Genomic DNA, 27,034 nt, shown 5'->3' with positions numbered 1-27,034 from the left:
TACCGCATTAGGACTGGCCCAGCAGGGCAGCAATGATTCCAGAGGTATGTATCTGGCAAATATATCTTAGAGTTTGATACCTCCATATAATTGGGTGGGAAAGGTTCAACCTCGGCCTGGTTTACTTATTCTTCTTCCACCCATGGAAGCCTTCTTGCAGCTATTTGAAGGATGATTTTTTTTGTCTCTGTCTCTCAGCGTACCAATCTCCGGTATAATGAGAGTTCAACCAAACCAGGGATATAGCAACTCCCACAACTGGCACTTCCACTCCTTGCTACTATTTATGGGGGTGACCCTGACATCATCTACATTTTAAGAAGTGAACAAAAGAAAGAAGAAACTTGCAATACATGCCTGAGTGAGTGGAATTTCCACCCCCATATGACTGAAAGGAAAATCTCCAGGTTTGTGGGACATTACACTATAATGTCACTCCCCAATTTTAGTCAGGAGTATTGGATAGCAAAAGCACAGTTAAGGTACTTTACAGCCAATGACTCGAAGCTGCACTTTCTTTTGCCTGTCATTTCTCTGGTAAGCAAAATAACAACTTCCCACTTACAAACTTACACGGAAAACCAGAAAATGTGCTCACAAACTGTTATTTTAGTCACAAGAGAAAAGACAGCTTCAACAATTCCAGATTTGGGTAAAATCACTTCCCTTGCCTAACATGAGTGAGCCCTGACAATACGTCGCCAAGTTTAACAAATTCTCACCGTTTTGGGCTTCTTCAAATTGATCATTTTCTGCTAGCCACTGTGCATATGGCACATACACGGTGTCTTTGAATTCTGGGTGCCGAGCCACCAAAGCAAAGGCCTGAACAGAAAATAAACAAAAGTTCACACCAAACGGAACATGAGCACTACGTGGTCCAACAAGGTTGCTAATCAGACGTTATCCGTCACAGACGCCAATACAATTAGTCGCTTGGGAAAGGCATGAGAATATATAAGCAAGGAGGATTCTGAGATAGGGTGTAAACAGAACTATAGCACAGACATAAATTGCCCCCAATTAATGGAAGGAACAAATTCTGTCACCAGTCATTGCACCTGACCTGCCTAGATGCTGAGCAAAATAAACTAAGGTGGAGAACTCAGTCAGTGTCCCAAAAATATGGAAAACATTGCCCTGGGAAAAACTATCAGTAGCTACATTGAGCCTATGAAGTATTCCTGTGAATATTTATTTCTTTAGGGCAGTGCAGTGGTTAGCACTGCTGCCTCACAGCACCAGGGTCCCAGGTTCGATTCCAGCCTCGGGTGACTGTCTGTGTGGAGCTTGCACATTCTCCCTATGTCTGCGTGGGTTTCCTCGGGGTGCTCCGGTTTCCTCCCATAGTCCAAAGATGTGCCGGTCAGGTGAATAGGCCACGCTAAATTGCCAGTAGTGATAGGTGCATTAGTCAGCAGGAAGTGGATCTGGGTGGGTTACTCTTCAGAGGGGCGGTGTGGACTGGTTGGGCTGAAGGGCCTGTTTGCACACTGTAGGGAATCTAATCTAAACATACTTATGATTTCACTAGAAATACTGAACAGAGTAAATCTTTCTGAAACACATTTACAATGTTGCTACATCATATGACCAGAACAATATTTCCCCCAAAGTTCCTGAATTGACATTTAGGTGATATTTCAATTCCTTGCACCAACTGCCTGATGCAGACCAAACCTATGGGCAGTTTCACTTTATGGGTCAAAACCTTGTAGAACTAGTACAAGTCTGCACCGATGCTTTCACAACTTTTCAATTTTCTTAATACTACATAATTCCTAACATCATGCAAATGCTGTTATCGCTCTTCACTACATACAAACCCAGTCAGTGCTGAGCTTTCTGTAGACAGTGATCATATTTATTACTTGCTAGTTCTATAAAAATCTGGCACGTTATATCATCTATAACTATCTATGGTACATAAACCTGTCCTGGGGTTGCTATTATGTCAAGGTTGCACTTTTTCAAACCATTACTTCTCAGTAAGAGCAGATAGCAAACATCCTCACCTCTTCCCAGTGCCTGGTCTCCACATGCAGCAGGACCTGGGCCTCAAGATCTCCCATTTTCATATATGTCTCTGCTGCGTATCCAGGATGCTGAAGCTTCTTTAAAAAATAGGCACACCTTGATAGAGGTTCCCGCTCAGCCTTGTCTAATTTGCGAGCTACATCAATTAACCTGTATAAGGAAAACAAAAGCTGCTCATTAACAGTTCAATAGAGTTTTGTTGCAAATATAGAAACAGAAATGTATATTTTCTTTCATGATTTGATCCATTCTTCGTATTGTTTCATGCTTAGGTTAGTGTGCAATTTGGTGATGGTTTGTGTTATGATCAGCATATGTCTGTGTTGGTTTTTTTTGGTCAGTGTGTGTGTCTGCATTGGTTGATGGCTTAATCAGGGAATGTGTCTGTATTAATTGGTGGTCAAAGTCAGTTTTGGTGCACATCCTCAGGTATTAGTGAGATAGACTTTACAAAGTCACTTAACAAGGATGCGTCTTTGGCATTTCTAGTACCTAGGTCAATGACAGATTGTTCATACAATTGCATTCACGCGATATTAATGGGAAAGGGTAGCACCAGTGACTGAATACATTACTGGAATACAAGGGACCAGTGAATTAAGGCTTTTATAGAACATAGTAAAGTTGCTGTAGTCCTATCAGATCACATGACTGCCCGCTCATTAGAGAGATGACTAGTGGGGAATTAACTTGAGGATCACCACAGAGGCAAGGGGAGAGGCTGAGAAGGAGGCTCTTTCATAGTCCTAATCAATGTGAAAACTGAATCCACGATGTTAGCATCACAAAATGGCAAACCAGCCGTCCTACCAACTTATTTAAGCTAAGTGCCTTGAAGCTCTGGTATTTGATAGCTCCAGGAGGAAGATATCAAACTTCTAGTTTAATAATTGAAGCACCAAGTGACTAAACCAAGGTGTTAAAAATAGGGGTAATGGTTTAAGTATTATATAAGTGGTGATTTGGGGACTGAACTACAGGTGGCATTTTAGGAACTTACCAGTGGTTTTTCTATACAAACACTGCTTTGTTTCTTTTCAATTTATAAAGGAGCATGTTAGGGTTAATGGGATTATACTCGGTGTCATACAGTCTATAGCATGGAGACATGCCCTTTAGCCCAAACTGGTCCATGCTGACCAAAATGTCTGTCCATGCTAACCCCATTTCCCTGCACTTAGCCCATATCCTTCTAAGTAAAAAAGGTAAAAACAATGACTGCAGATGCTGGAAACCAGATTCTGGATTAGTGGTGCTGGAAAAGCACAGCAGTTCAGGCAGCATCCAAGGAGCAGTAAAATCGACGTTTCGGGCAAAAGCCCTTCATCAGGAATACAGGCAGAGTGCTTGATGGGTGGAGAGATAAATGAGAGGAAGGTGGGGGGTGGGGAGAATGTAACATAGAGTACAATAGGTGAGTGGGGGAGGGGATGAAGGTGATAGGTCAGGGAGGAGGGTAGAGTGGATAGGTGGAAAAGAAGATAGTCAGGTAGGAGAGGTCATGGGGACAGTGCTGAACTGGTAGTTTGGGACTGGGGTGAGGTGGGGGAAGTGGAAATGAGAAAACCGTTGAAGTCCACATTGATGCCCTGGGGTTGAAGTGTTCCAAGGCGGAAGATGAGGCGTTCTTCCTCCAGGCGTTGGGTGGTGAGGGAGCAGTGGTGAAGGAGGCCCAGGACCTCCAAGTCCATACCCTTCTAAACCTTTCCTATCCATGTATTTGTCCAAATGCCTTTTAAATGTTGTTACTGTACTCACCTCAACCATTTTCATGGCAGCTCATTCCATATGCATGCCACCCTCTGTATAAAAATGTTGCCCCTCAGTTTCCCTTTTATTCTTTCCCCTCTAAACTTAAACTGATGCCCTCTAGTAGTCGAAATCCCAACTGTGAGAAAAAGACTTAGTGCATTCACCCTATCCATGCGTCTCATGATCTTATACACCTCTAAAATATCCACCCTCGGTCTGCTACACTCTGAAGAAAACAGTCCTGGCTTGTCCAACCTCTCCCTACAACTCAGATCATTGAGTCCACGCAACACCTTTGTAAATCTCTTCTGCACTTTTTCCAGTTTAATTACATCTTTCCTATAACAAGGTGACCAAGCTGAACACAATACTCCAAGCGCGGCCTCACCAACACCAACATAACGTCCCAACTTCTATACTGACTGCCCTGACTGATGAAGGCCAGTGTGCCAAAAGCCTTCAGAGAAGTGTGAACCTGAACTCCAAGATCCATCTGTTGCATTACACTCCTTAAGGCCCTACCATTCACCATGAAACTCCGATCTTAAATTAGATTCCCTACAGTGTGGAAACAGGCCCTTCGGCCCATACCAACCCTCCAAAGAGTAACCCACCCAGACCCAATTTCCTCTGATTAATGCATCCAACATTACAGGCAATTTAGCATGGCCAATTCACCTGACTTGCACATCTTTGGACTGTGGGAGGAAACCAGAGCACCCGGAGGAAACCCACGCAGACACGGGGAGAATGTGCAAATTCCACATATACAGTCGCCTGAGGCTGGAATTGAACCCGGCTCCCTGGCGCTGTGAAACAACAGTGCTAACAACTGAGTCACCATGCCAGCCTATATTGATTTGACTTTCCAAAATGCAAGACCTCACACTTATCTATATCAAACTCCATTTGCCATTTCTCAGCCCACTTCCCCAGCTGGTCAAGATTCTGCTACAATTTCTTTTAACCTTCCTCACCGTCCACAATACTACCTATTTTAGTGTCATCAGCAAACTTACTAATCATACCTTGCACATTCTCATCCAAATCATTGATATAGATAACAAACAGTAATGGGCCCAGCACTGACCCTGAGGCACTCCACTAGTCACAGGCGTCCAGTCCAAAAGCATCCTTCCACCACTATTATCCTCTGCTTCCTACTATCAAGCCAATTGTGTATCCAATTTGCCAACTCCCCCTGAATTCCATGCCATCTAACCGTCCAGAGTAGCCTGTGGAACCATGTGGAATCTTATCAAAGGCCTTACTGAAATCCATACAGATTATGCTCTGCTCTGATCAATATCCCTGGTCACTTCATCAAAGAACTCTAATAAATTTGTGAGGCATGATCGCTCATTCACAAAGCCATGCTGACTACTCCTAATCAAACCTTGTCTTTCCAAAAGCATGTTTATTTTATCTCAGCTTCTTCTCAAGTAACTTACCTATCACTGATGTTAGGCTTACTGGTCTATAGTTCCAAGGCTTTTCTTTGCAGCCCTTCTTGAATAACGACACAACATTTGCTACCCTCCAGTTTTCCAAGACCTCACCCACGGCTAATGATGAGTCAAAAATATCAGTCAGTTCTTCTCTAATTTCTTCTCTAGCCTCTTGCAGCGTTCTTGGATATATCTGGTCAGGACCAGGAGATTTATCCACTGTCATAAATTCTATTACATCCCACACTTCCTCACTGTGATATGGACTGTCACCAAGATATCATCACTAATTACCCCAAATATCCAAAGCCTTTCTCCATCTCTCCACGCAGAGAACAAATATTCATTGAGAACTTTGCCCATCTTGTGCGGTTCAACACATACATGTCCACTTTAGTCCCTGAGCAGGCCCTATTTTCTCTCCAATTCTTTTTTCCTTTAATATACTGAAAGTACCTCTTTGAATTCACCCTAATATTCTCAGCCAAGGCTATCTCATGCCCCCTTTTTGCCCTCCTGATTTCCTTCTTCAGTAAACTCCTGTATTCCCTGTATAGCTCCAGGGATTCCCTTGATGCCAGCTGCCTGTACCTGAGCCACGCCGCCTCCTTTTTTTCTGGTCAAAGCCTCAATTTCACTTGTCATCCAAGGTTCTCTATTCCTACCAACATTATCCTTCACCCTCACAGGAACATACAGACCTTGAACTCTAGCTATCTCACTTTTAAAGTCCTCCCACTTGCCAGAAGTCCCTTTGCCTGCAAACAAACTACTCCAATCAACCCTGTCAGCTCCTGTCTAATTCCATCAATATTCACCTTACCCTAATTTAGAACTTGAACCTGTGACCTGTGGGCCCATATGGGTTCAAGATCTTTGAATTTGTATTATGAGCAGATTGTTGGGATTATTCTAATTTAATTTCATTCTTTTTGTAATAAAGTTCTGTTTTATTGTTAAAGTTTCTATAGCATCTACATCTATACTAATGTGTCAGCATGTGACCACTTTGCTAAAACTAAACCAATATGATCCATCAAGCATGGTCTCTGCCTGGGATCTGATTTATCCAATAATTACACCAGCCGGGAACATAAAAGTAGTGCATGCTGCAACATTGTCAATATTATGTAGTTGCATTTTAAGGAAGGAAAACAGAAGGAATCCAGCAATCTCTTTCCTTTACTTTCAAGTACACAAATGGCTATTTAAATCCATGTCACAGACTTACATATCAACCCAACCATGGTCCCCAATGATCTCAATTGCTTTTAGATGCTCCCCTGCAGACAGGTACATTTCTGCAGCTGCTTTTGGTTCATTGATATTCCTGGCCCAGTCTGCTTGTTTAGTAATCAACATCTTTGTATCCTTGGGATCGCCTGAGCCAAGGAAATCCTGAGGAAATTACGATAAAATGGATCATTAATATTTCCTCTGATAAAGATCTGGGAAAGATTAGTTAAATGTAAACCATTCATATACAGTACATTTTTAACTCCAACCAGACAAGAAGGTTCTTGTGTAAAATAATCTGGCTTCCTTTAACAAGCTATTAATTTGATCTAAATTATTTAATTGCACCTACTTCTGGCGCATCTCTGGCATTTTGCTTCTCTTCCTTGACTTCACTGTTTCTATTTGAGTGTAGAGGACATCCCAACGATATCCAATATAAGCCCACAGACACCCAAAGTTATTTTGATTACACCTCCTCCCTGCTTCCTCCAAGGATTCCATTCCATTTTCCTCATCTCTGTCGCATTTGATCCAAAGATGCCACTTCCACCGGGCTGCCTCCGATATCAGTGTCTTTTTCCTCAACTGGGGATTCAAGTATTTCCACCATCACCCCTTCCCCTCCTTGCTACAACAATGATAGGATCTATCTCAGCCTTACTTTCGACCTCACAAGTCTCTGCATTCAAAGGATCATCCTCCACCACCTCCAGCAGGATGCTACCATTAAATATATCTTCCCCTCCCCTCCACTGGAAGCATTTCACATGGACTGCACCTTGGTCCACTTCTCCAAAAGTCTGAACACTTCATGCTCCCCAACAGCACCCTCCCATGTACCCATGTACTTCACCTCCTCCCTCCTCATTGTCCAAGGTCTCAAACCCAGGTGAAGCAGCATTTTGCTTGTACTTCTTCCAAGCTAGTCCAATGTATTTGCTATTCACAACATAGTCTCCTTCACATTGGCGAGATCAAATACAGACTGAATGACTACTTTTGCAGAGTACCCCCACTCTGTCTGTAAGAATAATCTTGACCTCCCAGTTGTTTTCTATTTCAATAAACCACCTTGCTCTCATGTTAACATTTCCATCCTGGTCCTGCTGCAATGTTTCAATGAAGCATAATGTAAGCTCAAGGAACAACATTTAATTTTGCACTGAGGCATTTTTAGCCTTGAAGTTTCAATATTGAATTCAATAACTTCAGAAACTAGCCACATTATGCCTGTTCTCCATTTTTCTTAGATTCTCTACCACTAACTCCACAATCTTGACTTGTTTGCAACGTGTATACTTTATACTTATTAATTTTTAAAATTAGATTAGATCCCCTACAGCGTGGAAACAGGCCCTTCGGCCCAACAAGTCCACACCGACCCTCCTAAGAGTAACCCACCCAGACCAATTTGCCACTGACTATGAACAATTTAGCATGGCCAATTCACCTGACCTGCACAACTTTGGACTGTGGGAGAATGTGCAAACTCCACACAGACAGCTACCCAAGGCAGGAATCGAACCTGGGGACCCTTGTGCTGCGAGGCAGCAGTGCTAACCACTGAGCCACCCTGCTGCCAATTCTTTCCTCCTTTCACATCTTAACTTACACTCATTCACACCAGTGGTTAGCACTGCTGCCTCACAGCGCCAGGAACCCGGGCTAGACTGCAGCCTCGGGCGACTACACATTCTCCCCATGTCTGCATGGGTTTCCTCCGGGTGCTCCGGTTTCTTCCCACAGTCCAAAGATATGCAGGTTAGGTGAATTGGCCGTGCTAAATTGTCCACAGTGTTCAGGGATGCAGGTTAGGTGCATTAGTCAGGGGAAATGTAAAATAATAGAGTAGGGGAATGGGTCTGGGTGGGTTACGCTTCAGGGGGTTAGTATAGACTTGTTGGACCGAAGGGCCTGTTTCCACACTGTAGGGACTCTATGATTATATTTCACATCTCTTTTCTTTCTTCACTATTAACAACCCCCTATGTCTTTTGCACTGGGCTTCTACGCCATTTGCTCTATTGCTCTTCTCGGACTCTGTCAAAAATATATTAAACAAACACCTTTAATTCTTTAGAAGTCATACCGGACTTGAAACGTTAACTCCGTTTCTCTTTCCACAGATACTGCCACACTGCTGACTTTTCAGTATTTTCTATATTACTTAATTTGCTAATATTTTTCCTTTTGATTTGGTGGGACATTGATGACAGTGCCAAGGTCATATCAATTGCCTTCTTTTGTTGTCTTAAGATCATCATGATTTAAATAAGTAGTATAAATGGTTCTGTAGAACCGGAAAAGGTATCAATTCCCTTCACTGAAGAATATGGACAAGTCATCTGGGTCGTCACAACAATTCAGAAGCTTTCATGGTCATTTTGCTTTCGGTGCCAATCTTGTGGAATTAAATTTCATAACTTACTATAATAGGACTTGAACTCAAGGCTTCTCATGGTGCCCATTTAGAATCAAAGTCATCAACATACTTAACCCAAATTCACCGTTGTCTAATAATGAAGCTTTTAGTGACTATAAAACATGTAAAATTTTATTTTGCTTCCTGTTAGGAGTTACCAAGCCTCAGCCCTGTACAACAGAGAACAGGAATGTATCACATCTAGGGAAGGTGCCAGCTTCACACTGTTCCAAAGTATGCACTCTGGTGTTCAAAGTTAGTGATTGGTATTATGGCACGTCATGTCAAGCTCCACCCTCCTCCTCTCCAGCTCCTAGTTGTTTAAACTGCTCATTCATTCATACCAGAATGTTGACTTAGCAGAGAAGATTAAAATCAAATTACAACAACAGAAAATGCTGGACAAACTCAGCAGGTCTAACAGCATCTGTGGGGAGAGAAACAGAGCTAACATTTTGAGACCTACATTATTGTCCTTCCGAAGAAGAGTCATATTGGACTCGAAATGTTAATCCAGTTCCTCTCTCCACAAACTGCCAGACATACTGAAATTCTCCAAAACTCTTTTATTATTTCAGACCTCCAGCATCGGCAGTACTATGCTTTTATCAAAATCAAGTTACTCCTTTAGGGCTTTTGATATGTGGCTTTTCAAAATATATATATATGTTTTCGTTGGAAAGCAGGCTAAATGCTTTTTTGCTTATGCCATTTAAGAATGTCTGAGATGGTGACAAGATCCTAATGCACAAATAAAAAAGGCCAGCCATAAATTTAGAGCTACATTCAAAGAAGTGCAAAGTAGGCAAAAAAATCTGCTCTAGCCATGCTCTATCGATGTTGGTGCATGTTAAAACTTGAAACTACAAGAACTGAAGTTTAAAACCATCCTAAAGATTATTAGCAAGATAGTACCTTGGCATAATCAAACATGCATAGGTCAGTATACATATTTAAGGCACGACTATTATTTCCAGTCTTCTTGTACAGCTTAGCTGCCTCATGGAACTTGGCTTGGTAGGCATGCACATCTGCGAGGAACAGCTCATTGTCATTTTCACCATGCTTCTTACGCTCCTGTTAAGGAAATAATTCAATTAGTAATAAATTCAAACACAGATAGAAATTATTCAACCCATTTTGCACTGAGTTAATTGTATAATTGAAAGGGAACAGAAGAGATTTGGGCTGACTGGAGATATCCTCCGGTTTAGTCGGATCAATCACTCTAGTAAGTGGATGCCCAAGCTTTTCATGTTTCTCAAAGCTGGCTTTCATGGAACAATGCCAACATAATCCAAAATGCATCGCCTTAGCGTAAGAAATTATGAACTCTGAATGTCTTCAGCTGGATTGTTGCAAACTTTCCAAAGGCATGCCAACAAAACACCTTAAAATGGGGGCAAACATCAATGAGTTGGCTGCTTTACCTTGACATTAATGGCATGCTCGAATGCAGCAAGATCTGGTCAATATCCAGGCTTGGGCTAATAAGTGGCAATTCATAGTTGTGCCATGGAAGTTCCAGGCAATATCCATTTCCAGAAAGAGAGATTGAACCTTTGCTCATTGCCATTCAATGGCATTATCATTGGTGAATTCACCACTATCAACATTCTGGGGATACCAACTGACTAGAAATTGAATTGGAATAGCCATGTAAATGCTGTGAGTACAACAGTAAGCCAGATGTTGGGAATCCTACGATGAGTAGCTCATCTCCTGTTTCCCCTAAGCCTGTCAACGATATATATGGCATAAATCAGGAGTGTGATGGAAAACCCTCCACACCTCGAACATAAGAAACTCAATACCATCCAGGACAATGGTTCATTGGCATTCGGACACCACTTTCAACATTCACTCCTTTCAGCAACGATGCACAGTTGCATCACCCACAGGATTCACCAAGGTTCATTCAACAGCATCTTCCAAACATATGATCCCTTCCACCTAGAGAAGGACAGAGCAGCAGGTACATGGAGACATCACTACCTGCAAGTTGACGGCACTTAATCAATCAATCTTCTGAATCACACACTGCAAGTTCACACATTAGCACCCCAATTTAGCTGAGAATTTCTTAAATTTTCTGTGACCCCACTTAATTAATTATCACTCAGTTCTCTATGCAGACTATTTCTATTTTTTTAACATTATACTTTGGTGCTCAAACTTCTATCAAATTAATTTAAATTTTCTCCCATAAGACTAGTTAATTTCCCCGTAGTCTAATAAGGAGAAAGTGAGGACTGCAGATGCTGGAGATCAGAGCTGAAAATGTGTTGCTGGAAAAATGCAGCAGGTCAGGCAGCATCCAAGGAGGAGGAGAATCGACGTTTCGGGCATCAGCCCTTCTTCAGGCTCATGCCCGAAACGTCGATTCTCCTGCTCCTTGGATGCTGCCTGACCTGCTGCATTTTTCCAGCAACACATTTTCAGCCGTAATCTAATAACCCAGGACTCTTGAGCTCTTCCATTGCAGAATGTATCGAGTTACGCATAACCTTGCAATATCCTTCTATGCCTGGCTTGTGGCAATGGGAGTAAGCTCTGAGGTTCTGCTTTTTAACTTGCTTCTTAAACTCTCGCCTCTCCAATCTTCCTTCCAATGGACTGTGACTGCTGGTCCTTCTCTTTCCTGTAAAATGGTCTGTACCCTTTCCAGGACAGGTAACACAGCATATTGATGGTCGAATAACAATCTGTCTCCAACTCCGAGTTAGACTTCAGAAGGTTCCAACTTATTTATCAGGATAATTGATGAGGAAACATTGGTAAAACCCATGTCTAATTCCTGCGTAACTATATAACTGATCCTTTGACACCCCACTGGACCTACTCCACCAACACGCTCCCCACATCCCCAACCAGAAAGGAGAAAACACTGGCAAAAGGGCTGCAGCAATCAGCTAACCACAAGCTGAACCAGCTTATGGAACCATTAAGAAACAAGAATCAGGCTGTGCCAAAATTAACCTGGTTATCAAAAGGCATAGAAACTCAGATCTGTAACTCCTGCTTGAGTTACACCTTGACAGGTAAATTCACATATTGGGATGAAAGGTTTGCCTGCAACTTATTCAGCTTGGAAAAACAATTGTGTCAGACACATGAATAAACAAATTACCTATATTTAAAGCAGCTGCATTGGCAGAAAGGATAAGTAACAGCGGGACTTGGTCCCTTTTATCTCACCCAGTAACAAAACAATCTGGAGAACATCAATTTTTCAAGGAATATATCTACAAATTTTGTTACTGCTGAGAATATAAGACATTGATTAAACAAGTAGTAAGTAGTTCACCTCCTGACTCTCCAAAGACTGTCCAACATCTACAAGGCACAAGTCAGGAGTGTGATTGATACTTCCCACCCGCCTGGATGAGTCCAGCTCCAACAAGGCTCAAGAATCTTGGCACCATCCAGGACAAAGCCACTTGTTTGACTGGCACCATATCCACAAGCATCCACTCCCTCCACCATCGATGCTCTGTAGCAGCAGTCTGTATTATCTACAAGATGCACTGCAGAAATTAGCAAAGATCCTCAGACAGCACCTTCTAAACCCATGGACATTTCCATCTAAAAGGATGTGGGCAGCAGATACATGGGAATACCATATCCACAGGTTCCCCTGAAAACCCCTGAGATTCAAGGGCGGCAGGGTGGCACAGTGGTTAGCACTGCTGCCTCACAGCGCCAGAGACCTGGGTTCAATTCCCAACTCAGGCGACTGACTGTGTGGAGTTTGCACATTCTCCCTGTGTCTGTGTGGGTTTGTGGGCGGCACGGTGGTTAGCACTGCTGCCTCACAGCGCCAGAGACCCGGGTTCAATTCCCGACTCAGGTGACTGACTGTGTGGAGTTTGCACATTCTCCCCGTGTCTGCGTGGGTTTCCTCCGGGTGCTCCGGTTTCCTCCCACAGTCCAAAGATGTGCAGGTCAGGTGAATTGGCCATGCTAAATTGTCCGTAGTGTTAGGTAAGGGGTAGATGTAGGGGGTATGGGTGGGTTGCGCTTCGGCGGGGCAGTGTGGACTTGTTGGGCCGAAGGGCCTGTTTCCACTCTGTAAGTAATCTAATCTAATCTAAAGCAGTTTACCATCACCTTCTCAAGGGCAAATAGGGACATGCCCTAGCCATCAACACCCACAAGCCATGAGAAAATAGCTGTGGTCTCAGATTAAAATCTACCAGCTCAGGGACTTTTAAACTGAATATTCTTTTATTTTGTACTAGACACTATCCACTTCTTAAATTTATATCTGTTTTTGCATGTGTTTAATGTCACGTTTTATTCATTTTGTTTGGAGGGGTTAGTAAGCTCCTCTTTCTTTCATTCAAGAAAACCTTATAATTTGCTCCTTAATTTTGAACTGGTGAATGTTTTAATTGAAGTGTAATATGCTGAAAAGAAAAGCACATCAGTATACTGAAAAGAAATGAAAACTATGCTATGGTCTACCAAGGGTATTAAAAAGAAGGGAGTTGATTCATCCCTGCTCACTTAGTCATAATGCCCCACACACTAACCCTTCTCTTTGTTGTTTCTCAAAGATGTTCTGGCCATTTATACTCTTTACTATGGCAGCTACAGCCATAAAAAGTGTCTTTACCAATGTTCTCTCTGCTGTCCTCTAGTATGATTTCTGTGCTGTGCAATTTCTGCACAATTCTCCACCAGAACAGTCCAAACAAAATCAGAGTTAGGAAGTATGTAGCCTTTTGGCTGATCTGGCTTGGAAATAAGGATCCCCACCTAGAATGAAAGATTTAGGTCAATGTGAGGCTATAACCTGCAAGAAGAACCCTGCTATTCCAGCCTCAAGTCCAGAATGACCACTGTTTTGAACTTTAAGCACAGCTTTAGAGTTGGTGAGAAGTGGTTCATGGTGAATTTAAACCACATCAAATTCAATTATGAAATGGCAAAAAAAAGTACCTGTGTTTTCAAATTGCTAAATCCATTCAATATGATAGGATAATAATTATAAGAACATTAAAATGATTCACAAAGTAATTTCCTTACCTCAATGCTGCTGATAAGTTCCAGGTAGCGGAGATCCCGCACTCTGATAAATGCCTGCCAATCAATTAAAACATTAGATTTAGGCATACAGGTGAATCCTACTCCACTTCAGCACATAACCAATCCAAGCTCATGCGTCACTGCTGTCCTGATACACACTCATGTACTTGTGCATTGCTGCATAAAAGAGATGCCAGACTTGCAAGTTAATCTGAGGTCCATTTCAGGTAGAAATAAAATGCACTGCAATTATTCAATGAACAGCAAGGAGTCTTCCCCAGTGTCCTAACCAACATTTATCCCACATCACTACTATGCAAGTTTTTCATTTTCTCTATAAAACTTTACTGAAATACAGATACAGTACGTTTCAACAGATAAGGACAGCATCATGACTCACTGATTAGCACTGCTGCCTCATAGTGCCAGGGACCTGGGTTCGATTCCATCCTCAGGAGTTTCTCCCTATGTCTGCATGGGTTTCCTCTTGGTGTTCTAGTTTCCTCCCACAATCCAAAAGATGTGCAGGTTGGGGAACTGTCATTTTAAATTGCTCATAGCGTTCAGGATGTGTAGATTAGGTGCATTAGTCTGGGGTAAATGTAGAGCAATATGGTAGGGGAATGGGTCTGGGTGGGTAACTCTTCAAAGGGTCAATGTAGATTTGTTGGGTCAAATGGCCTGTTTCTACAATGTAGGGATTCTATGATAACAAAATATTGCAGTGCTACTTGCTAGAGATCGAATATGCAGCTCCAAAGAACTCTATCCCGTACCTATTCCAATAAATCCCAAAGAGGAGACACCAAATTGAGGCAAAATCTTTCCTTGAGGCAGATGTGACAAGAATAATTCAATTGCTATTGTGAACACATCTTGCTTAAAAGTAGCACACAGCATGTTAAAACATGGTCTCCCAATGTCAGTCTGACATTTCCTGCTTGTAAGTGATGAGTCAGAGATTACAAAGGAGATGCACATTTCCTCCCCTCAATTATATTCTAGTGTTGCAATTGTATATGTTACTTTGCAATAATTTAGGAAACATGATTTTAAATCATGTTACATTTGAAGTCAAAACTAGCAAAAATGTGAAAATAAAAAGTTAATGCTTCAATTCAATTTATAGGGCGGCAGTGGTTAGCACTGCTGCCTCACAGTGCCACGGTCCTGGGTTCGGTTCTAGCCTTGGATGATTGTGTGGAGTTTGTACATTCTCCCTGTGTCTGCATGGGCTTCCTAAAAGTGCTCCAATTTCCTCCCACAGTTTAAAGATGTGCAGGTTAGGTGAATTGGCCATGCCAAATTGCTCATAGCGTTCAGGGATGTGTAGGTTATGTGCATTAGTCAGGGGAAATGTAAAATAATAAGGTGGGGGAATGGGTTTGGATGGAATAGTCTTCAGAGGGTCAGTGTGGATTTGTTGGGCCAAATGGCCTGTTTCCACACTGTATGGATTCTATGATTCTATGGTCCAATACATGCTTCTCCATCCCTGTTGAATGCTCCCACTTGGGCTTTGCCCTCAGTGCAGGACACTATCCTTCTCCAGTCCAGTCCCTCACTGTAGGACACCCACCCACTTAAACTCTGTCCTTCAGTGTAGAACACACTCACTCAGGCTGTGTCCATCACTGTAGAATACTTACCCACTCAGGCTCCGTCCCTCACTGTAGGACATTCACCCTCTTCAGCCCAGTCCCTCACTGTAGGACATTCACCCTCTTCAGCCCAGTCCCTCACTGTAGGACATTCACCCTCCTCAGCCCAGTCCCTCACTGTAGGACATTCACTCTCTTCAGCCCAGTCCCTCACTGTAGGACATTCACCCTCCTCAGCCCAGTCCCTCACTGTAGGACATTCACTCTCTTCAGCCCAGTCCCTCACTGTAGGACATTCACTCTCTTCAGCCCAGTCCCTCACTGTAGGACATTCACTCTCTTCAGCCCAGTCCCTCACTGTAGGACATTCACCCTCTTTAGCCCAGTCCCTCACTGTAGGACACTCCCTTTACCCAGACCTGTTTCTCACAGTAGGACATTCACCAGCTCTAGCCCTATGCATCACTGTAAGAAACCCACCTTCTTCATCTCTGTCCCTCTCCACCCTTCTTTTCATTTACACAGAGCAATCAGTAAAGACAAACTTTGCAATCTCTGCTGAAGTGTTGGAAGGATAAACATATTTTGGCAAACTGATAGTGACAGGACTAAAACTGCTTTGCAATAGCAGTATTTTATATGAATAAGTGCCACAAGAAAAAAATAAGCCAATGAAATGGTCTGATTAGATTAGATTCCCTACAGTGCAGAAACAGGCTCTTCGGCCCAACAAATCCACAATGACCCTCCGAAGAGCAACCCACCCAGACCCATTCCCCTACATTTATCCCTGACTAATCCACCTAACACTATGGGCAATTTAGCATGGCCAATTTACCTAATCTGCACTTCTTTGGACTGTGGGAGGAAACCGGAGCACCTGGAGGAAACCCATGCAGACACGGTGAGAATGTGCAAACTCCACACAGACAGTTGCCCGAGTCAGGAATTGAACCCGGGTCCCTAGCACTGTGAGGCAGCAATGCTAACCACTGAGTACCGTGCTGCCCTCACTGTAGGACACTCCCCTTCTCCAGACCTGTCCCTCACAGTAGGACACTCACCAGCTCTAGCCCTATGCATCACTGTAAGACACCCACCTTCTCCATCTCTGTCCCTCATTGCAGGACAGTGGTTTTGGAATTAAAACCATTCCTCCTTTGCAAAATCTGCTCAGACATTTTCTGCTCATTTGTACTAATTTAATGAATACCTTTAAGAAGCTGAACTTCTTACTCTATTTATCTGCATACGCTTGCAGAGTTTGGGACTTAGATATGATGCAGAGCTGGGCTGAGGAGTGGCAGATGGAGTTCAACCCTGCCAAGTGTGAGGTTGTCCATTTTGGAAGAACAAATAAGAATGCGGAATACAGGGTTAATGGTAGGGTTCTTAGTCAGGTGGAGGAACAGAGGGATCTTGGGGTCTATGTACATAGATCTTTGAAGGTTGCCACTCAGGTGGATAGAGTTTGTAAGAAGGCCTATGGAGTATTATCGTTCATTAGCAGAGGGGTTGAATTCAAGAGTCGTGAAGTGATGTTGCAGCTGTACAGGACTTTGGTTAGGCCACAGTTGGAGTACTGTGTGCAGTTCTGGTCGCCTCACTTTAGGAAAGATGTGGAAGCTTTGGAGAGGGTGCAGAGAAGATTTACCAGGATGTTGCCTGGAATGGAGAGTAGGTCGTACGAGGATAGGTTGAGAGTTCTCGGCCTTTTCTCGTTGGAACGGCGAAGGATGAGGGGTGACTTGATAGAGGTTTAGAAGATGATCAGAGGAATAGATAGAGTAGACAGTCAGAAACTTTTTCCCCGGGTACAACAGTGTGTTACAAGGGGACATAAATTTAAGGTGAAGGGTGGAAGGTATAGGGGAGATGTCAGGGGTGGGTTCTTTACCCAGAGAGTGGTGGGGGCATGGAATGCGCTGCCCGTGGGAGTGATAGAGTCAGAATCATTGGCGACCTTTAAGCGGCATTTGGATAGGTACATGGATGGGTGCTTAATCTAGGTTAGAAGTTCGGCACAACATTGTGGGCCGAAGGGCCTGTTCTGTGCTGTATTGTTCTATGTTCTATGTGTGTGTTACTGGTACCTTTTTAGCAGTGTCGAAATCCATCCCTTCCAAAGCTTCTATTGCTAGGTCTCTCCAATCATTCTCTGTTACACCCAAGCACGCAATTTGATAGGCTTCCTTATACATCTTCTTCTCCAAGTACTGGTACATGGGTGCAGACTTATTTTTAAAACAAGAAGGTTGTATGTTATTTATGAGCAAGTCTAATTGCATCTGTGAAACAGAACATTTTTTTTAAACATTAGCACCATCCCATCTCCTAATCTTGCTCTGAAGGAGATAACACACAACCACAGCATACCTCTGGACAATGCTATGCCTTACGATAAGTTTATTAGGTGATTCAGGATGGGGTACATGGTAGACAGATTAGTTTCCCCCATTAGCCAGTCTGATTCAGGTCCTGTAATATACATTTCATGAGATCCTGTCTAATTAACTCCAATCAAACTTTTCACTTTCCCTTTGGTCACTGACGAACATTGCCTTCCCAAGTCCAAGAGATTAAAAAAACTGCAGATGCTGAAATCCAAAGTACATGAGTAGGAAGCTGGAAGAACACAGCAAGCCAGGTAGCACCTGGAGGTGGAGAAGTCGACATTTTGGGTATAACCCTCCTTCAGGAATGGAAGTGGGAGTCGGCGGAGGGGGGGGGGGGCGGGGGCTGCAGATAAAGAGAGGCAGAGGAAAGGGTTATGGGTGGGGAGACAGGCAGAGTGGTGAGGTTGTGATAGGTGAACAGGTGAACACAGGTGGTGGGTACAACCTGGTTGGTTGATGGGAGGAATGAATCCAGTTGGTATTTGGAAGGAAGGGTCAGTTGGAGGAAAGGAGGAGGCGGGGCTAGAAAGGGAGTCAGGGAATGGAAGTGAAGGTTATTTGAAATTGGAGAACTCAATTTTGAGTCCTCTGGGCTGTAGGCTACCCAGGCGAAAGATGAGGTGTTGTTCCTCCAATTTGCAGCCTGATTCACTGTGGCAATGGAGGAGACCAAGGATGGACATGTCAGAGACGGAGTGGAAAGGGAATTAAAATAGGCAGTGACCAGGAGGACAGGCTGGCCCTTATGGGCCCAGCTGAGATGCCTGGCAAAATGTTGCCTAAGTTTATGTTCTGTCTCACCAATGTAGAGATGACCAGACTGGGAGTACCGAATACAGTCAATTACATTGGAAGAGAGGCAGGTGAATGTCAAACAGTCCTTCCAGGTATAACATCAGTGAGACCAAATGTAAACATAGGCAATGTTTCACTGAGCATCTCAGCCGAGCCCACAAGGACCTGCCTGACCTCTCAGTCCCGCCCATATCAATTCCCCTTCCCACTACCTCTCCGACATGTCCATCCTCAGTCTCCTCCATTGTCACAGTGAATCAGACCGCAGGTTGGAGGAACAACACCTCATCTTGCGCCTGGGCAGCCTACAACCCGGAGGACTCATCATTGAGTTCTCCAATTTAAAATAACTTTCCCATCTTCCCCTAATCCCTTTCCAGCCCTGCCTCCTCCCTTCCATCACTCCGACCAACCCTTATTTCCAGCTACCAACCAGATTCATTCCTCCCATTGACCAACCAGGTTGTTACCACCACCTGTATTCATCTATCATTACCTCACCACTTTGCCTCCTCCCCAGCCATAACCCTTGCCCTCCCCCCACTTTTACCTGCAGCTCCCCCTATACCCTACAGGTATAACCTGAAGAAGGGTTATACCCGTAACGTCGACTTCTCCACCTCCAGGTGCCACCTAGCTTGCTGTGTTTTTCCAGCCTTATGCTTGTCTTCCCTAGACCAAAGCAGTTTAATGTCTTTTGAGTGAATTTGTGTATTGTGGTAATGTGAATTGGAAAGCTTTAAGTAATTCTAGAGCCTACTAAAGATCTATACAGAACAAAGCTCTCTGTCCTGTCCAAGCAATGGGTCTCAGTCTCATTCCGGAAGAGGACTCATTCTATCACACCTTTTCATTTAATTTGTTTCATCAATCATCTTATTGGGAGATTACCACTTTAACACTAACAGTAGTAAATTAAGGACATTTTTGAGCCACAGATCCCTGCCTATCAGGAACTGGGCTGAGTTTTCTTAGAATTATTTGACATGAAAACTTCAAGCTTTTGCCTTCAGACAGCAGCACACCTGTTATAGGCTCACATTTTGTTCCTTTGTTTCTTTTCTTTCCTCAGCACTATTCCCCTTGATCCTGTGAGCTAAACATTTCCATCATACAATCATTCCTGTCCTTCATGCAATCACAGACCTTCCATTTGTCCCTGTCCCACTAATCCCTTGGTCAAAACTTACTACATTTCTTGCTTTTCCCAGTTTCGATAGAAGGTTAGAGTCCTGCAACATTAACTCTGTTTCTTGCTCCACAGATGATGCCTGAACTGCTTCATACTTCCAGTATATTCTTTTTTAAATTTTCAATCTTATCTTTATCAGGCATGCATTTTAAACAAGTGTATTAATGACTATTAAATCTACTTTGCTCTCAATGGCGTTGAAGTCAAGTAAACAGATGCAGTTGCTGCCCTGGCTGAGTTTAGCTAATAATAATCAGAAATATCCCTATTCTCAGTGCCATACATAATCTACTCAATAATGCATCAGCGAGACTCTATGTTCACAGATCATATGCACACTGTGACCATTTATCAAACCATACAATGAGACATACCTGCGGGACCTCAACCGCTGACATGGCATACACATGTAAGCAGAAGATTTTGGAGCCATTGTATCCCACCACAAAGCCCTGAAGTTTCTGTTGGTGCACTGGAAAATTACTGGCTTTGATGTTGAGAAAACCACCACCAGAAAAACAAAGCATATCTTCGCACTGGGTGTTCCAAGCCACACTATTGGCATTCGGCTCCTACAGAGGACATTGAGTGGAGGAATGTTCACAGATTATTAGCCAGCATTAATTTTCAAAAAGTACCATTTTCCAACAACTATAACAATTACTACTGATTGCTGCAGGCCCTGGAATACAGAATCATCAGTAATTTTGGATATACTGGCCTTGGAAAGAATACTAAGTAAGTTAACATGAATGATACCTGGAATTCAGGGATAAAATTATGAGGAGAGATTATACAAATTAGGCCTTTCTTCTCCAGAATTTAGAAAGTTAAAGGATGACTTGATTAAAGTCTTCAAGATAGTAACAGGAAGATAAAGATAAACTATTTCTACTGGTTGTAGATTCTAGAACTAGGGGGCATAGTCTGAGAGTTAGGAATAGACTGTTCAGAGAGATGTTAGGAAACACTTCCACACACAAAGGGTGGCTGAGGTTTGGAACTCTCTACCATAAATGGCAGTTGATTCGAGATGAGTTATTAGCTTTAAATCGGAGATAAATCAATTTTTGTTAAGTAAGGGTATTAAGGGATATGGACCAAAGGCAGGTTTATGGAGTTAGGCCACAGTGCAATCATGGTTTCCTACGTTTGCTCCTATATCCCTATAATTATTGGCTATGAATGAATATAGTAGCAGGGGTTAGAAAGAGACAACATCACCAATGAATGGGAATAGCTTATTTACTGAATTTCTAACTTTAAATCCAACAATGGAGCAACGGCAGGCTGACTGAGAAGCACATCCAAAAAATGGAATAATCAAAATTGCTACCTTTCCTTATCCCACCTAAATGACTATAATGCTAATGCTCCACGCCAAATACTGCACCATATTTCAATTTGTAATAATCATATTTAAAGCTACAGGCAAAGCAATGAAAGATTGTATTGGATTTGAAGCCTCAATGAAACAGTCTGACACTAGTCGTCACCTTGAAGCAACAAAGCCAACTTTTTAAAATTTTCAAGGACATTGTTGCTCATGTTTTCACAAAATACTGCAATAAATAGAAGGCAGTTCTTCAAAGAATATCTACACCATGATTACATCCAACTTACCTGGAAAAGGAGTTCTTTTGTACTTATGTCATATACCAGACAAGTGTTGTGTTCATCCACCACAGCCAGTTTGTTGCGTGATGTACTCATGTCTAAACAGCGGACAGATGTGGCTTGCTTAAGAAGCACAATGGCAAATGGGTTGTCAACAAATATTTTCAGAATCTATAAGTGATAAGCAAACAGATACATAATCACTTTTCTAAAATATGCCTGATTTGTGATTCATTTTAATACTGTAGCATTATGTGCCGATACCAGAAGTGATTCTGAAACTGTTGGTGTATAATCTCCTATTTTCCTCTAAAAATGAATGACGGTGGTGAGCACCCGTGTCCTTAGACTTCTGGGATTGTTTTTTTGATTCCAGTTTAAAGCTTTGGAATAAAGTCTCAATTTTCTGTCAATCCAGGTGAAATGTGTTTGGCAGCTTCAGTCCAGTTCACTACAGCATTGGTTTACAGCACAGAATATTATGCCATTTAACTTTAATTACATTTAAACATAAAACTTAGCTGAAACTTTGTTGATTCCTGCAAGACAAAAGATCAGCATTTCATGCCTTTATATTTTCTCGCCTTTAAGTCCATCACAAAATCCTCAACCATTGCCAAAACAGCAAAATAGCAAAACTCAATGGAAAGATGGGACGGGATTAGTTAAAATGCTCCAAAGAATGATGGTAACAAGGAAGACAGGGTAGATGGGAACAACTGCTCTCTTTGGTTAAGGATCAAGACAAGGTGGCACAGAGATTAAGGTAACTGGCAAAAGATTCAATGGAGAGATAAGGAAAAACCTTTTCATATAGCAATTGTTTAGGGTCTGGAATGCACTGCCTGAAGGTCAGGTGAAAAAGGGTCAATCAAAGCTTTCAGTAGGAAATTGGATTTTCTGCCTGAGAAAAAATAATGTGCAAAATTCCACAGAGAAATCTGGGGAATAGCACTAGGATTTGGCACAGACTTGCCAAACACAATAGTTTCCTTTTGTACTGTAGCAATTCTGTGATAACTTTCACTATTCAGTATTATTTGCACACGGATGGAGTCATGCGAAGGCTGTACCAATTTAGAAGAAAGGAAATTCTAGCCGAGGAACTTCAAACTTCATTGTCAAGGAAGTTAAAAATCAGACAATATCAGGTTATAGTCCAACAGGTTTATTTGGAAGCACTAACTTTTGGAGCACTGCTCCTTCATCAGATGGTTGTAGAATATTAGATCATAAGACACAGAATTTATAGCAAGAGCTTACAGTGTGATGTAACTGAAATTATATATTGAAAAAGATCCGGATTGCTTGTTGACTTTCATTTTTTAGAATAAGCTTGTTGGTTTCAGTTCTTTCATGTTTAAATCTCAGAACTTTTTTAAAGTTACATTCTCAAGTGAACTTTAACAATTGGCGTCATGTCAGCCCAGACAATGCATTTAAAGTGAGGTGCCCTATGTGAGACTGTCTGTGCCTCAATGTTCAGACCGATTCTAATCTAAAAAAGATTTACAGAATCTTACATGGATTCATTCAGTTTTTGAGCAAAATAAAATGTAATTCTGCAAGTACAAATTCACCCCAAAAACCTATATATGTGTGTGTGTGCGCATGTGGGTGTGTGTGTGTGGGGACAGGGTCTATGAGTGTCTGTGAGACAGTGCGTGTATGTGTATGAGTGTAAAGGGGTTTAAGTCTGTGAGAAGGTGCATGTGTGCATGTGAGTGCAGTAGTGAATGTATGACCGTATGAGAGAGGGTCTGCGTGAGTGTATGCGCGTGTCTGTAGCCGTGTGTATATCTGTGTGTAGGAGTGTCTGTGTGTGTAGGAGTGTGCATATCTGTGTGTGTGTGTGTGCGCATGTGTGATATACATATATAGTGCAGTGGGGTCCCCTCTAGTGTGACGTGAACCCAAGATCCCAGTTGAGGCCATCTCCATGGGAACTGAACTTGGCTGTCAGCCTCTGCTCGGTCTCAGCGTTGTTGCCTGTCCCAAAGTCCGCCTTGGAGGATGGACACCCGAAGGTCTGAAGTGTTGACCGACTGTTGTGCGGTGTCCATTCAACCACTGTGCAAAGTGGCAGAGCAGAGGCTGATAGCTAAGTTCAGTACTCATAGGGGTGGCCTCAACCGGGACCTTGGGTTCATGTCACACTACAGGTGATCCTACTGCAGTACACACACGCACACAGAAGCGCATGTATGCACACACACACCTACAGCCCCATACACTCACGCAGACTCTCTCTCATACACCAGCTCTCTTTCAAACGCTCACAAATACACTCCCACATTCACACATACCCTCTCAGATTTATACTCCTTTACACTCACATATACACATACACACATTCTCTCACAGACACTCATAACTCTCCCCGACCCCCCATCCCCCACCACCCACACACCCACACACACACACACACACACGTAAGTTTGTGGAGTGAATTTGTACTTGCAGAATTACATTTTATTTTGCTCAAAAACTGCATGAATCCATGTAAGATCCTGTAAATCCATTTTTTTAAGATTACAATCAGTCTGAACATTAAGGCACAGACAGTCTCACACACACTACATCACACCTTAAATGCATTATCTGGGACGACATGACACCAATTGTTAAAGTTCACTTGAGAATGCAACTTTAAAAAAGGTTCTGCGACTTACATATGAAAGAACTGAAACCAACATGGTCATTCTAAAAGATGAGAGATTTAACAAACAATCCAAGTCTTTTTCAACATATAATTTCAGTTACATCACACTGTAAACTTTTGTTATAAATTCTGTATTTTACGATCTTCTACTCCACAACCATCTGAAGGAGCAGTGCTCTAAAAGCTAGTGATTCCAAATAAACCTGTTGGACTATAATCTGGTATTGTGTGATTATTAACTTTGTACACCCCAGTCCAACATCGGCATCTCCAAATCATGACTGCAGAAACATGATAATTTGTATTATGCAAATTAAGGATTCATTAAAGGAAATTACAGAGCTTAACATAGCCCCAGTCAAGATGTTACCAAAGCAAATTTGACAAACGATTGCCCACAGGCCTCCAGAGAAGTGACAGATGAAATAAACGAGATACGGATTCAGTCAATTTTTCAGAGACAAGATAAATAAGCAAATTCCATTTGAACAGGGCTTCAGTACCAAGACAGACTGGGCTTATATTTACAAATCCAGGCACATAAAGAAGAAATCATCTTAAGGAAGTCAATCTATAGACAAGTGAAGACAGCATCAAGATTTCAGCTAGCAAAATGTGGACATGGAGAACTGGGATATACTGAATCTCCGAAAATACGGAATTCTGAGCTTCAAGATCAAATTTGCAAATATATACACAACCTGGAACAGTTTTACAGAAATACAAAGGATATTAAGTGATCAGCAGCACTGCCTCAAAGTGTCATGGACCGAGATTTAATTCCAGATTTGGTATGTCTGTGTGGAGTTTGCTCATTCTCCCCTTGTCTGCATGGGTTTTCACTCGGTGCTCTGGTTTCCTCTCTCTGTCCGGATATGTGCAGGTTAGGTGGGCTGGCCCTGACAAATGCGGGATTGTGAGGATAGGGTGAGGAGGGCTAGGTCTGAGTGGGATGCCCTTCACAGACTCGATGGATCAAATGGCCTCTTTCTACACTGTAGAGATTCTATGATTCAATGATTAATGTAGTAGAAAGGGTTCAGTGGCAGAGTTGCTAGGTCTGAAGAGACACCATATTAAGAATATCTCAGAAAGATAACACTTACTTTCACGTGAGAACAGATAGGTAAGGGGAGGGCAAGCAAGGTTAATCTCTGTTTTACATTTACCATAGTTAGAACTCAAAGTACTAAAAGATATAGATATGGTTCGAGAAACAGTTCTAGAAAGGCAAATTATTAGTGAGATTTATCAAATTAGATGATACCTTGAAACTGACATCTTACAAAGGCTGGATCAAATCAAAGCCTGAGGTGTGCCATTTCCTATGCAAAATGGCCTAGACAATCAGCATTGTGGCATGTTTATCAGATTTACAGGCACAGCCTACAGTTAAAACATAGAATAGAACATAAAATCCCTCCAGTGCGGAAACAGGCCATTCGGCCCAACAAGTCCATGCCGACCCTCCAAACAGCATCCCACCCAGACCCATTCCCCTACCCTATCCCTGTAACCCTGCATTTCCCCTGGCTAATGCACATAACCTACACATCCTTGAACTCTATGGGTAATTTAGCATGGCCAATCTACTAATATGCATACCTTGGACTGTGGGAAGAAACCAGAGCACCCAGCGGAAACCCATGCAGACACGGGGAGGACGTACAAACTCCGCACAGTCACCCGAGGGTGCAATCATACCTGGGTCCCTGGCACTGTGAAACAGCAGTGCTAACCACCTAGCCACTGTGCCACCCAGTTCATGAGGAAAAGAGCAAAAAAAAGGTAAATTTGGAAATCTTTCCAATGACTGGAACAGTGGATGCCATTGTGGCTATTATCTTCAAAACTTTGGCCACTTGTTCCTTAAAATAGCAGAAGACATCTGTCACATCTCCTGTGGGGAAATACTAGTCTGGAGTCAGGAACCTTTGACATGTAAGTTCAAAGATGTTGACAACATCTAATGTCATAACTGAAAATAACTGTATAAGATACATTTTTAATACAGTGATTGACAATAGAGGTGTGTTCTTAATCAGCAAGTGACCATTTAACTGATAGTATTGTGAAAATCCAAAAGATTTCAGATGCATTATAGCGTCGGAGGCTGAGGGTCGACCTTATAGAGGTTTATAAAATCATGAGGGGCATGGATAGGATAAATAGACATAGTCATTTCCCTGGGGTGGGGGAAGTCCAGAATTGGAGGGCATAAGTTTAGGGTGAGAGGGGAAAGATAAAAGAGACCTAAGGGGCAACTCTTTCACCAGAGGGTGGTATGTGTATGGAATGAGTTGCCAAAAGAAGTGGTGGAGGCTAGTATAATTGCAACATTTAAGAGGCATTTTGATAGTATATGAATAGGAAGGGTTTGGAGGGATATGGGCCAGGTGCTGGCAGGTGGGACTAGATTGGGTTGGGGTATCTGGTCAGCATGGACGGGTTGGACAGAAGGGTCTGTTTCTGTGCTGTACATCTCTATGACTCTATATTATCCAAGAGATAAAATGCTCTCATGCATTGGGCAGTATTGATATTCAGATTTAGCTGTGTCAGATGTTGCCTTTGATCTCATCTTTTAATTGAATGGCTGTTCAGACATCTGTTTCATTGCTTTCAAAATTGAACTCGTGCACAAGCTCTTTTAGTAATTTAAACATTTTTATTTATCTAGATCTGGAAGTTTTGTTGGCATAGCTGCGCAATGGAAGTCCCGAGGAATGCCTAAATGCCTTCTAAGTCCCACTAACAGATACAGATCTGCAAGGTTTGTTGACACAGTCATTCAAGATAATGTCATTCTGTATGTGTTGCTGAGCTCGAAACTCCACCAATG

General features: G+C 42.5%; 1 protein-coding gene across 4 annotated transcripts in view; it reads right to left on the bottom strand.

Annotated features, from left to right (window-relative positions):
- Positions 1 to 27,034, bottom strand: part of ift122 (intraflagellar transport 122 homolog (Chlamydomonas)) — a 138,753-nt gene that overhangs the window by 35,066 nt on the left and 76,653 nt on the right. For all 4 annotated transcript variants that reach the window (XM_072582782.1, XM_072582783.1, XM_072582779.1 and 1 more), the window contains 8 exons: positions 21,537 to 21,701; positions 20,288 to 20,485; positions 17,624 to 17,764; positions 13,930 to 13,983; positions 9,814 to 9,975; positions 6,469 to 6,635; positions 2,016 to 2,187; positions 723 to 825 (listed from right to left, as the gene is read on the bottom strand). In XM_072582782.1, the coding sequence (XP_072438883.1) occupies positions 723 to 825; positions 2,016 to 2,187; positions 6,469 to 6,635; positions 9,814 to 9,975; positions 13,930 to 13,983; positions 17,624 to 17,764; positions 20,288 to 20,485; positions 21,537 to 21,701 (1,162 nt within the window). The remainder of the gene's footprint in view (positions 1 to 722; positions 826 to 2,015; positions 2,188 to 6,468; positions 6,636 to 9,813; positions 9,976 to 13,929; positions 13,984 to 17,623; positions 17,765 to 20,287; positions 20,486 to 21,536; positions 21,702 to 27,034) is intronic.

This window comes from Chiloscyllium punctatum, chromosome 12 (assembly GCF_047496795.1).
Source record: "Chiloscyllium punctatum isolate Juve2018m chromosome 12, sChiPun1.3, whole genome shotgun sequence".
Taxonomy (NCBI): Eukaryota; Metazoa; Chordata; class Chondrichthyes; order Orectolobiformes; family Hemiscylliidae; genus Chiloscyllium; species Chiloscyllium punctatum.
This window is presented reverse-complemented; position numbering and strand designations above follow the sequence as displayed.